The sequence below is a fragment of the Onychomys torridus genome, chromosome 8, assembly GCF_903995425.1.
Source record: "Onychomys torridus chromosome 8, mOncTor1.1, whole genome shotgun sequence".
NCBI lineage: Eukaryota > Metazoa > Chordata > Mammalia > Rodentia > Cricetidae > Onychomys > Onychomys torridus.
Window position 1 is genome coordinate 40,197,057 of NC_050450.1, and position 13,715 is coordinate 40,210,771.

Below are 13,715 nucleotides of genomic sequence, written 5' to 3' on the forward strand. Positions count from 1 at the left end.
GTGCTATAGCCCGCTCTCCTAGTTTTTGTTCTTGTATCTGAAAGCAGGGGGTTATCGACTCTATACATTATCCAGCTTGGAAAAATTAAAGTATGAACTTTTAACATTTTCTTTATTTCTATGAAGCAGAAGCCAGGCTTGAAAATGGAGATGTATGAAACTCTTGGAAAAGTGGGAGAGGGAAGTTACGGAACGGTCATGAAATGCAAACACAAGGATACTGGGCGGATAGTGGCCATTAAGATATTCTATGAGAAACCAGAAAAATCTGTCAACAAAATTGCAACGAGAGAAATAAAGTTTCTAAAGGTTTGTTTCTTTTGCCTTTTATTATATATGTATTTAAAAAAAATTTTTTTTTCCCACTGGTACTCATCTTGCTATGAAGCCCAGGCTGGCCTGGAACACTTATTTTTTCCAGTGCTGAGATTTACAGACTACATTACAACCCTGGGTTTCTTTTGCCCTGAATGTGTAAGTCAAGAGAGAAATTGTTATAGAAGAATAGAAATAAAATGTATGAAAGAACATTTCCATTACATTAACAGATATACTAAGTAAGACCTGCATAGAGAAATCCTCATTGTCAACAGTTCCTAATTTTTTTAGTGATAAAAGATCTGTGTGCTTGTGTATAACAGAATTATGATAATATTGTGAAGTCACTCAAAACTACTCAAGTTATAATACCTAAAGAGGTCCCCTTTGTACAGGGGATTGTGGAAGAAGGTAAGACTAGAAAGAAGTAAAAATTTGTTCCTTAATGGCTTATAACTAGGCAGGAGGGTATATAAAAAATAATCCTGAATAAGAGTGACTCATGCTGGTCCAGGGAAATGGCTCTGTGGTTAAGAGCACTTACTGCTCTTGTAGAAGGCTAGAGTCAGTTCCCAGGACACACAGCAGGAGGCTCACAACTGCCTGTAATTCCAGCTCTCAGGGATCCTACTCCCACTTCTGGCCTCCAGGGACACAGTTGTTGTTGTTGTTGTTGTTGTTTTTAAATGATTAATATTAAATTCCAAAAATTTCTGTTTGGCAGGGTAGGTTTTTTTGCAGAAAGTATGGTATGTTTTTGTCCTTGAAGGATGTGTAGAATTTGGGTAAAGTGGAATTACTGCTGAGTTCCAGGTTAGGGGAACAGCATAAGCTCACAAAGACTAAAACAGACAGAGCAAGAGTGGAAAGGAAAAGAACAGATATTGCCTTGAGTTTCTTGTATAGAATTAGAAAGAGGTGTGATTAGTGCAGTAAATTGGAAGTAGATTTTTAAAGTCAAAACTTGGTTTGGGGGCTTGATCTGTAGTGGTTCAGTTGGTAGAGTGCTGGTTAAGCATGTGTGAAGCCCTGGGCTTGATCCCTAGAACCACATAAAACTGAGTGTATGCAACCCTGTCACCATCCTCTGCTTTGTATTGAGTTCCAAGCCAGCTTGACACATGACAGCCTGTCTCAAAGCACAAACCTGATTGTAGAGGGAGGTTTCTCTGGTCCTGCCAGGCCCTTTGGTCGGGACGAATCTCTCCCACCTGCATCCTGCAGCTGCTTGGTCCTAAGTGAACACACAGAGGCTTATATTACTTACAAACTGTATGGCCTATGGCTCAGGTTTCTTGCTAGCTAGCTCCTATAACTTAACTCAGTCCATTTCTATTAGTCTGTATGTTGCCATGTGGCTGTGGCGTTACCGGTCTGTGGGCATCTTGTTGCTCCTTGGGCAGCGAACTGGCGTCTCCTCTGACTCCACCCTTCTTCCTCTCGTCTTCAATTCGAGTGTACCGCCTAACCTTATCCTGCCCTGCCATAGGCCAGTGCAGCTTTATTTATCAACCAATCAGAGCAACACATATCCACAGCATCACAAAGACATCCTGTAGCACCTGTTTTTTTTAAGAGCTGGAAAGTGAAGGATTGAGTTTGTTGTAAAGAATTCCCGTTAAGTATTAATCTCCAGTGCTCTGTAGAATGTATCAGAAGACTGAAATCTAAAAGGGTCTGATGAGAATTTAATCCTGCTATGATATCATGAGGCCTCTTTTAGAATTCAGCAGTATAAATAGTATATAGAAAGGAGTCAGACGCCTTTGAAGTTCCGAAAATGCTGCAGTTGGTGTAAGTTGGGAGAGAAATTGAGAACTAGTTCAGTTTTGGGAATGTTGTCTTGGAGATGACTGGAATATTGAAGTAGAGACTGTTAGGCTTCTACAAACAGTGACAGTATCAGGAGAGATCAGGGCACTGTAGGTGTGATAGACAAAGAAGTGAGGAGGAGAAAAGGGAATGTGAACAGTCCTTGGGCACTGGGTCCAAAACTAGAGGCTGAAAACACTAATACAGGTGTTGTGTTTCACGGGAGTCTAGGTGCTGTAAGGGTTCTCTCCTTGACAGTGGAGCTCAGATGTCTTATATGTGAAGAAGAATACAGCTGTTCTTGCCCATCTTTATCTGGTATTGAAGAAGCATTTTCTTTCTTTTTGGTTTTCAAAACAGGGTTTCTCTGTGTAGCCTTGGCTGTCCTGAATCTCGCTCTGTAGACCAGGCTGGCCTTAAACTCACAGAGATCCACCTGCCTCTGCCTCCCATGTGCTGGGATTAAAGGTGTGCGCCACCACCGCCACCGCCTAGCTGTTGTTTGTATTTTAAGACAGGGTCTCACTATATAGTCGTAGCTGCCCTGGAACTTCCTATGTAGAACAGACTAACCTCTAACTTTGAGAGAGATCTGCCTGCTTCTGCCTCATGAGTGTTGGAATTAAAGGCCTGTGACATCATTACCACGACACTTTACTCTCACTGACTTAGTATGGGATGTCCCAGCTGCTTTCCCTCTCTCTCTGCCTTTCTTCCTTTAAAACATTTTTGTGGGGGGAGGGGAGGGGACTTTCAAGACACGGTTTCACTGTATAACATCCCTGACTGTCCTGGATCTCGCTCTGTGTACAAGGCTGACTTTGAACTCATAGAGATCCACCTGCCTCTGCCTTGCCAGTGCTGGAATTAAAGGCATGCACCATCACTGTGCCCAGCTACAGTAGTTTTTAGACTTAAAGATTTTCATTTTATGTCTATGGGTGTTTGTACTGTGTTGGTGCAGTGCCCACAGAGGACAGAAGGTGGTGTTATGTTACCTGGAACTGGAGTTACAGAGCTGTGAGCCTGAGGGTTCAGGACCAGAGCCCTAGGGGCTGGAGAGTTGACTCAGCAGTTAAGGGTACTTGTTGCTCTTCCAGAGGACCTGGGTTCAATTCTTAGAGCCCACATGGAGGGATTTGATTTTTCTCTACTGACCTCCCTGGGCACCAGGCATGGATCTGTGTATAGACATTATATGCAGGTAAACTCATACATAAAATAGTAAAATCTAAAAGAACTAGAGTCCTCTGGAAGATCAGCCAGTTCTATTAATTGCTATTTCATCTCATTGTATGGCTCAGGCTGGCCTCAAACTCTTCCTCATTCTGCTTCAGCCTCTGGAGTCCTGGGGTTACAGCCACATGCCACCACATACCACTTTTCAACTTAACATAATATAATAGGAGATTTCTTGGATTTGTTAATACTCTTAAATATCTTAACATGATAACTCAACTAAATTTTTATGGTAAACTCTGATTACCAACAGAGCAGTTAGAATATGTATGGAAAAATTGTCTAGTAATAGAGAAAAATATAATTAAATACATTAAAAAAGAAGTTCCTGGGGTTGGGGATTTAGCTCAGTGGTAGAGAGCTTGCCTAGCAAGCACAAGGCCCTGGGTTCGGTCCTCAGCTCTGAAAAAAAAAAAAAGTTGCTGCTGTTTTTGTTGGCTCCTTACTGCCTCCTAAAGACTAAGGTCTGGAGAGATGGCTCAGCTGTTAAGAGCACTTCTTTCACAGATGGCTCACAACCAACTGTGAGTCCAGTTCCAGGGGTGAGCACCAGCCACGCACATGTGTATAGACATGCAATGCATGAAGATCAGACACCTACACACATAAACAAACCTATCAAAGCTATAAAATGAAGACCAGCCTGTAGCTGGAGAGTTCCTCTCCAGATCCCGTCAAGCCTCAGCAGTCCTACCAGACAAAGCCAGTCGTGTTCCTTAGCTGGGCCGTTCTTTTGGCGCCCAAGAGCACTTCACCCTTCACTATCTCTGGGTGGCTGCCAGTGTCCGTTGCTGCAGCAATGCTGGGGCATCTTGTGGAACAGGGAAGTTGAGAGCAAACATAGGAAAGGAACCTGGCTTTGCATTTTGGCAAAAATTTCTACCAGTCATGTTTCAAGGATTTTAGTTTTTGTTAATCACAGGAAAGTGGAAAACCTGACATTGCACCACTGGAATAAAAGCATTTAAAAAAAAAGTTATAGTTTGCTAGTGAATCTAATCATGAAAATGCATTCATTTTTATCCAAATTTAGAAATATTTTTGCTAATTTAAAAAAAAGTTAAATATTTCAGAGTTGACTGTAGTAAGGACAATAGTAGCTTATTCTGCATAAAATGTTAAGCTTCATTTGTGTCCTGCACTGATACATGGTAATTATTTAAAAGCATTTGTTTTGTGTATGTGTTTGTGCGAAGTGCATGTGTACCTGGATGTCAGAGATCCATGTTGGGTGTCCAGCTCTTACCACTCCCTACCTTATTTCTGAAACAGAATCTGTCATTGAATTTGAAGCCATCAATTGAGCTAGGAATGGCCAAGCAGTGAGCTGCCCCTCCATCCACCCATCTCCACCTCAGTCAGTGCCAGTCACAGGCACTCACTGCTGTGTCTGGCAATCTGTGGTTGCTGGGGATTGAACTCAGGTTCTCGTGTGTGCATACCAAGCACTTTCCTACTGAGCCATCTTCCCAGCTCCTTAAAACCATTTTGACCGTGGTTGATAGGAGTACAAAAAGGATTTTTGTTTTATTTTTTAAATTACTTATCTAATTTTTGTTTGGATGCAATAAAGAGCTCACCCTGTTGCCCAGGCTGGCCTTAGATTTATCTTCCTGTCTCAGCCTCCCAAGTAGCTGAGACAAAGGGTGCCTTGTGGTTAGTAGAATTATAGAATAGACAATGAATAAAAATACCATCAATATCTGCATATTTATGTCGTTTCTGTGGTTATAAATTATTTCACATATTTGAAGTTTTTAAAAAACATTTTTATATTCTTTTGATTATCAAATGAATCAATAAATGACCCCCAGAACTTATGGTTTATTCTCTACAGTTTAAGATCAAAATTAGAGAGTACGTTGTGTAAATTTATAGCACATGCTTAAAATGTTGTTTGAAATATATGCTTGGGCTGGAGAGATGGCTCAATGGTTAAGAGCACTTGTTCTTACAGAAAATCCAGGTTTGCTTCTTAGCACCCATGTGGTGGCTCATAGCCATCCATCACTCCAGTTCTAGGGGAGCTGACATCATCCTCTTCTGACCTCTGGGTACATGTAGACGGTGCACATATATACATGTAGACCAACACTCACACATACATTTTTAAAAATGTGAAAATTCACGTTCACTTGAAAACATGAGGACCTTGGGGCTAGACACCTTCATGTCAGCGTGTAAGAGGATCTCACGTTCAGTTCCCGGAGAACAAAACAGCTACAGACTGAATATGGTGCCTGTCTCTTTAATCTCAGCACCCAGTACTCCAGAAATGAGACAGAGAGGTGGTGAGTTCTGGTCTAGCCTGGGATACCACCGCAAGCCAAGTAAGAACAATAGCTACAAAAATAACAAACATGAAACAAGGTGCATTTTATTTTATTGATTGATTTTTATTTGTTTTGTTTTGAGACTTGCTCTCGCTCTGTAGCTCTGCCTAGCCTGGAACTCCGTATGTAGACATTGAACTCAGGGATTGGCCTGCCTCTGCCTTCCAGTACTGGGATTAAAGGCTCATGCCACTATGCCTGGCCCATGAAGTCCTGTTAAATTGTTAAGTACAAAACAAATTAAAAGATAGCAAAAACATTTCTTATTGCATTGTGGTACATTAGTTCTAAATTATTTTAATAAACCATCATGTCAACATGTCTTACCTTTACAGAGAGCAGGAAATCACTTCGAGTAATTTGGACACATTAAGAATGTGACAGATCACTTGAGACATTTCTGTTGAAAGAAAAGAAGTTGAAACTTCCTATTTTCTTTCAAAATTATATAGGTGTTTGAATGAATTACTGTTTGAAACAGTTTTATTTAAAACTCTGTTTCTTTTGTTAATAGCAATTTCGGCATGAAAACCTGGTCAATCTGATTGAAGTTTTTAGACAAAAAAAGAAAATTCATTTGGTATTTGAATTTATTGACCACACAGTCTTAGATGAGTTACAGCATTACTGTCACGGACTAGAGAGTAAGCGACTGAGAAAGTACCTGTTCCAGATTCTTCGAGCAATTGAGTATCTTCACAATAATAATGTAAGTGCTTCCGAGAGAGCCCAGCTGGGACGGGTATGACTCACCAGTGCCATTTGAATAGTTCTATTTTTATGAAGCTTGTTAAGATTTTTCTCTGTGTAATACTAATAGACTTCCTGAAAATGAGAAGGGGGGATTGCCTTTCAGTTTATTTGCAGAACCCCAAAGCATTTATTTAGTACTTAGTTATTGTAATGACAAGGTAGACTGAGTCTGAGGTACTGTTTCCATAAGCTGTGACCAGAACTACTGTGAGGACAACTTAAAGGGAGGAATTACTGTCTTGCCTCATGACTTCAGAGGTTTCAGCTCATAATTCTCTTCGAGCATCATGGCTGCAGGGGCATGAGACAGTGTGCTTGTCTCATGGTAGACAAGGAACAGAAAGAGAAAGGGTCCCAGACAAGGTATATTCCCTCCAGGACATGCCCTGGTGACCCACTGACCCACTTCTAGCTAGAAACCCTCCTGAAGTTTCCCAAGCCACCTCCAGCAGCAGCAGCAGCAGCAGCAGCAGCAGGAATATACCCTCCCATGAGCCTTTTCGACACTTTATCAGTGGCAGATGCTAAAAGCAGCATCAGTAAAGAACTTCTCTGAGAAATGCCTCAGAATGTTGAAAGTCAGAACTGTGCTTTCATGGAGGAGTCCTTTCAATGAAGGGAGGTTTGGGGTTGGGGTGGATATTAGGTAAGAGAATGGCAAGTCAGTGGATGCCTTTTGGAGAAGAAGGCAGAGCCAAGTGTCCATCACTCAACCTGTAAAATATATGTAAAGTCAACTCTCCTGATTACTATTTTAGTACTGACTTCAGTAGTATTTAAATAGTAATGTAGCACATCAGTTTTTTTATAGCCTTGAACTTTTTTTTTAAAGATTTATTTATTATGTATACAGTGTTCTGCCTACATGCATGCTTGCAGGTCAGAAGAGGGCACCAGATCTCATTACAGATGGATATGAGCCACCATGTGGTTGCTGGGAATTGAACTCAGGACCTCTGGAAGAAGAGTCAGTGCTCTTAACCTCTGAGCCATCTCTCCAGCCGTGCATCAGTTTTTTTGAGACACAACTTCTATGTAGTCCTGCCTGTCCTGAAACCTGCTAGGTAGACCAGGCTGGCCTTGAACTCACAGAGATCCTCATGCCTCTGCCTCCTGAATGCTGGGGTTAAAGACATGCCACCAAAGCTCAGCCTAGCTCAGAAGTATTTTGTGGCAATTTATTATTTTTTTTTCAGATGGCTGTACTTTCTTGAAAGTACATATAGTCAGGAAATAGCAATAAATTATATGTCCAGGAAAAAGTCATAATATCCTCAAAAAATAATTTTGTTTTTTGAAACAAGGTTCTCAATGGGTAGTCCAGGCTAATGCCAAACTCACTATGTAGTCAAGGTTAGCCCCAAGTTCCAGGTCTTTCTGCCTTAGACTTTAGCATACTGGGATCATAGTGTGAGCTGCTGGCTTGCATTTCAGAGATCATTTTGTTATGAAGTTGATACTAGTACAGCTGATTTCTCTGATGGCTTCTACTGCTTTGATTTGCTAATAATGCCACATATTTCATGGCTTTGAAAAGTATTGTGATACCAATTGGAGTTCACATGGTGATGTCCTTGCCAGCTAGATCTGCGAGGAGGCAGTTATGAGGTCATCAGGAGCATCTAGAGCTGGGCATGTGGTGCACACTGCACTCAGCTGGCCAAGGCAGGAGGATCACTGCAAGTGCGGGCCAGCAGACTCCATGACAAGACCCTGTCTCATGAAATAGCATGTACAGCCTTAAATCACACTAACCAATGTTTCACCACATGTTATCTCTGAAAACCTATGGGATTTGTGGAACCAGAGCTGACAGCTTTGAGATTCCATATCCTGGGGATTTAACATTCTTTGTTTCACATGTTTGTTTTGAGAAAAGATCTCTTCACATAGTTCTGACTGTCTGAGAACTCTGTCTGCAGACCAGGCTGGCTTCAAACTCACAGATCTGCCAGCCTTTGCTTCCTGAGTGCTGGGACTAAAGGCCAGCAACAGAACACTTGTCAAGACTTAACCTTCTTAAGCTTCCCTTTCTTGTTTGTAAAATACCACGACTTTGCCTCACTGACTTTAAAATACCAAATAACCAGCCAGGTGGTGGTTGTGCATGCCTTTAATCCCAGCACTCAGGGGGCAGATGAATCTCTGAGTTCGAGACCAGCCTGGTCTACAGAGCAAGTTCCAGGACAGCCAGGACTACACAGAGAAAACCTTGTCTTGAAAAACCAATAGTAGTAGTAGTAGTAGTAGTAGTAGTAGTAGTAGTAGTAGTAGTAGTAATAATAATGATAATGATAATAAAAAATACCAAATAGGCTGTAGGTAGAATGTGTGCACCCCCTTCACACACACACTCCAGGTAAATTGAGAGTGTCATGCATGGTGTCTCCAGGGAGTGGGACAAACAAACAGTGATAGCTTGAGGATGGGGTGAAGTAGCTAGGAACTCATTAGAGAAGGGTACACAGGTTGCTACTGGAAGATGGAAGTCGACCTGAGCGGGGGACTTAAGACTTGAGTGGTGATAAATCAGGGGGAGGAGACGACAATTTCACAGTTGCCCTGGACAGGGTGTGCTCCAGAGCACACACACGGGCACACAACATAAATGAAAGTAGATAAACATTTTCAAAGTCATGAGGGACAGTGAAGATGGCCTGCTGGGTAGCAGCACTTGCTGCCAAGGCAGACACAATTCCTGATGTCCTCTCGCACACTGGCACACATACACCCTTCCACACACAGACTCACTAAAAAAGGAGTGTCCTGACGTTCTGCTTTAATCCCAGTGCTCTGGAGGCAGAGGCAGGCAGACCTCAGCTTGGTCTGTATAGCTAGCTAGTTTCAGGACAGCCAGCACTTCAAGTGAGAAGACCCTGTTTCAGAAGACAAAAGAATGTCATAATGAGACCCACTATTTTATCCAAGTGCTATATGCTAACAAAAAAGGAATAAATAAGTAAGCTGATTCAAAGACTGTTCAGCAAGTACAGTGTTGGCATTTTGGAAATACATCGACTGAGTTACTGAGTGCTGTTTCCTGATTTTTTTTTTTGCATGCTCCTAAGTTTTTGTTAAAAACAGGATATTTAAAATAATGTGGCAATTACAGGATTAAGAGTTTTCCATCCCTCTCTGGGCTTAACTCCCCTCCCTACACACACATACATCCCTGCTAAGTAGATGTGGCTGGTCTGGAACTCATTATGATGATCAGGTTGCCTGTCACTTGCTGAGATTCTCCTGCCCCGTGTATCCAAGTGCTGGCATGATAGGAAGGTGTGAGTCATCAGACCCCACTCTGCCTAGGTTTTTCAGTTAATTTTCCTGCACTTTAAAGTTACTTTTTTTTAAATTTTATTTATTTCTATTTTAGGTATGAGTGTACTGCATGTATACCTTTATGCCAGAAGGGGGCAGCAGATCCTATTATAGATAGTTGTGAAGCACTGGGTAGGTGCTGGGAATTGAACTCAGGTCCTCTGGAGGAGCACCAGTGTGCTTAACCTCTGAGCCATCTCTCCAGCCCCACTTTAAATTCCTGAGTCTGCAGTCTTTGTGGTGTCTACTCAGTTCAGTGGTCAGCTAATGAGTGGACAGGTTTTTTTTTGTTTTGTTTTTGTTTTTGTTTTTTGTTTTGTTTTTGGAGCTGAGGATCGAATCCAGGGTCTACCACTGAGCTAAATCCCCAACCCATGAAAATTTTTTATAAATACATAAAAGCAAACAGTGAACAGTCTTGCGCATGGCTTCCTTTACCTTAGTGCAGAATCCAGAGTCATCTTTGTTGGGACGTGTATGGGTGCTTTGTTCTGCTTAGATGCTGAGTGCTGCTCTGCAGTGTGGATACAGCATACACCAGCTGTATGGTGGTGGTGCTTGTTTTAAAGAAACTGACACTGGGCGATGGTGGTGCATGCCACACCACCAACACTCAGCACTTGGGAGGCAGAGGCGGGCAGATCTCTGTAAGTTTGAGGCCAGCCTGGTCTACAGAGAGTTCTGAAGAAACTCTGTTTTGAGGGGGAAGAAAAAGAAAGAAGGAAACTGCCCGGCTGTTCCCAAGTGACAGGGTCATTTTGGTGTTTTGGCGCTGGAGCTCGACCCCAGTCTTGTGTGTGCTGAGCGGGGTGGGGTGGGGGGGGTGAGAGGGTGGGAGGGTGAGGGTGGGGTCTGTACCCAGCCCTGGGACTGTCACTTTTATTAGAGCTAGTGTAGTAGTTATGACATGGCGAAGTATACTGTCTCTATTCGCAGATAACATGTTCATTTACGTAGAATATTCCCACAACAAGACTTTCTGGATTGTAGGAGACAAGATGAACATTCCTATATTCCCAAATCCGTTGTTTTTCCTCCCCCTTTCTTCCATTTCTTTCTTTCTTTCTTTCTTTCTTTCTTTCTTCATTCATTCATTCATTCATTCATTTATTTACATTTATTTATTTTTTGTTTTTGTTTTTTGTTTTGTTTTTTGTTTTTTCGAGACTGGGTTTCTCTGTGTAGCTTTGCACCTTTCCTGGAGCTCACTTGGTAGCCCAGGCTGGCCTTGAATTCACAGAGATCCGCCTGCCTCTACCTCCCGAGTGCTGGGAATAAAGGCGTGTGCCACTACCGCCTGGCATATTTTTTGTTTTTTCAAGACATGAATTCTCCGTATAGCCCCAGCTGTCCTGGAACTTGCTCTGTAGACCAGGCTGGCCTCAAACTCAGAGACTCTGCTGCCTTTGCCTCCCAGGTGCTGGAATTAAAGGTGTGTGCCATTACTGTCTGGCTGTTTTTCTATACATTAGCAACAAATAATCAGAAACTAGAATTTTTAGGGTACAATTATGGCCTGGTAATGTCCATTAATTGGTAGAGTGCTTGCATGTGTTTGGTTTGATCCATTCCAACACCACATAAAACTGAGTGTGGTGGCACACTCCTGAAATCCTAGCACTTATGAGGTGGAGACTGGAGAATCAGAAATTCAGCATAACCTTGACTACATAAGGATAGGATACCCTGCCTGAAGTAAAATAAAATGCCATTTATAACATCAAAATATTATATAACCTAAGAAACACTTGACAAAAGATGTGTGAGATGTGTACATTGAAAAGTAAACATTGGGATTCGCCTATAGAAAAATGTCTGCTGTAAATCAAACAGTGAAGGGGAAGATGAATAGGAATCTCACTTCCACAACTTAAGTAAAACACAGCTCTCTGAACAGATGAAGATAGGTCTCTTCTGTATCCCAGAATCTAATCAATATTTATATGTATAATTCAGCTATCATTTGGCTTAAAAGTGCTTATTGGGAAATATCGTTTTTACTATTTTCTACAGAGAAAATATTTTACTGTTTAAAATAACCCTGGACTTTTGAATTATATCCTGTTTTTATGTTCAAAAAAAAAAGAAAGAAAGAAAGAAAAGAAAACATTGTAGAGAAATACTAAAGATAGTCTAACCAAATGGAAAGACAATTTTTAAAGGACTGTCAATGTGACAAATGACAGACCAAAGTTTCTAAAGTCCGTGAACCATATTCAAAGTCAACTTAAAAGTGAGGCTAATGCTGAAACAGTTCTGTGACACTATGGGGCAAAGATTCCCTCCCTCCCTCCCTTCCTCCCTCCCTCCCTCCTCTTCTTCTTTCCTTCTCTCCCTTTCTCTCCCCTCATTCCCTCTCTCCTTTCTTTCTTTGTGAGATAAACCCAAAGCACACGTAGGAAAAGCAAAAACAGACAATGAACGAAGATGAGACCAAGCTGAAAAGCTTGTGTGTAGCCAGAGGAAAGATGTACAGCATGAAGAAGCAGCTTCCAGAATGGGAGAGAAATGGGAGCCAATACAGAGCTCAAATAACTCAGTGTAAGTAAACAGAGTGATTAAAAATGAGCAAAGGGCCGGGCAGTGGTGCACGCCTGTAATCCCAGCACTCGGGAGGCAGAGGCAGGCGGATCTGTGAGTTCCAGGCCAGCCTGGTCTACAAAGCGAGTTCCAGGACAGCCTCCAAAGCTACAGAGAAACCCTGTCTCGAAAAACCAAAAAAAAAAAAAAAAAAAAAAAACCAAAAAAAAAAAAACAAAAACAAAAACAAAAAAAACCAACCAACCAACCAACCAAACAAACAAACAAAAACAAAGGAAAGCTGCATTTTGAAGTAGACTAGGTATATGAAGGTAGGCAGGTATATGAAGAAATGTTCAGTCATTATCAGAGAAATGTAGATTAAAATGATGGATGTCACTGCTCAAATGAAGATTTCAAAGGCAGAAATTAGAATGTGGAGGAAAGGAACCCTTTGCAGACTGCTGCTGGTAGTGTAAATTACTTGGACATTATGGGGAACCGTTTGCAGGGTCCTCAGTGATTTAAAGCTAGAACTGTCGGTAAGCCAGCAGTAACTTGTGGGCAGGTATGGAAAGGGAACAAAGTGAGTTTGTCTGAGATATCTGCAAGTTTGCATTCACTAGAGCATCATTCACAGTGGGCAGAGCGTGCTGCCGTTGATCTAAGTGTCCAACCATAGATGAATGGGCCCAGAAAATACAGCCAAGAAAATTTGGTGTACATACAGTACTGAGACTTGGCATAGGGTACAATACCATCTGTGTCGTGGGTAAGTTGCGCAGATGTTACATGTAAAATCTAAAAGAGGAGGCTGAGAGATTTCTGTCAAGGTTACCAAGTTTCAGATAGGAGTAAGTTCAAGAGATTTTTTTTTTTTTTACAACATGGTAACTATAGTTATTGACTATTGCGTTATTTAAATTGCTGAGAGTAGCCGGGCAGTGGTGGCGCACGCCTGTAATCCCAGCACTAGGGAGGCAGAGCCAGGTGGATCTCTGTGAGTTCGAGGCCAGCCTGGGCTACAAAGCAAGTTCCAGGAAAGGTGCAAAGCTACACAGAGAAAACCTGTCTGGAAAAAAAAAAAAAAAGAGGTTAGTCAGTCTAATTCCTTGGTCGGAGCTTTGGGTTTGGGTCCTTTTTTTTTTTTTTTTTTTTGAGGCAAGATATCTCTATTTTAGTTTTGACTGTCCTGGAACTCACTGTGTAGACCAGGATGGAATCTAACTAACAGTGATCCTCCAGTCTCGACCTCACAAGTGCTAGAATTAAAGGCATGTGCCACAGCTTTGTTGTTATATTTTAATAAAAAAATTAATTAAATATATGAAATTAATATGTATTTATGTCAGTTAAAGTATTTTCCTTTAAAAAAATTACTAAAAAGAGGGGTGCTGAAACTGAAATGGATCAGTCAGT

The 13,715-nt window shown here is 41.6% G+C and overlaps 1 protein-coding gene across 7 annotated transcripts in view; it reads left to right on the forward strand.

Annotated features, from left to right (window-relative positions):
* The window catches only part of Cdkl3 (cyclin dependent kinase like 3), an 86,633-nt gene that overhangs the window by 718 nt on the left and 72,200 nt on the right, over nt 1-13,715 (forward strand). For 5 of the 7 annotated variants that reach the window (XR_004945587.1, XM_036194488.1, XM_036194491.1 and 2 more), the window contains exons 2-3: nt 130-309; nt 6,217-6,411. Coding sequence is in view for 6 of the 7 variants with exons in the window: in XM_036194488.1 (XP_036050381.1) it covers nt 145-309; nt 6,217-6,411 (360 nt within the window). In the remaining variant the exon portion in view is untranslated. Of the gene's footprint in view, nt 1-126; nt 310-6,216; nt 6,412-13,715 lie in introns of all 7 variants that reach the window. The other 2 variants (XM_036194489.1, XM_036194492.1) reach the window with 2 other exon arrangements.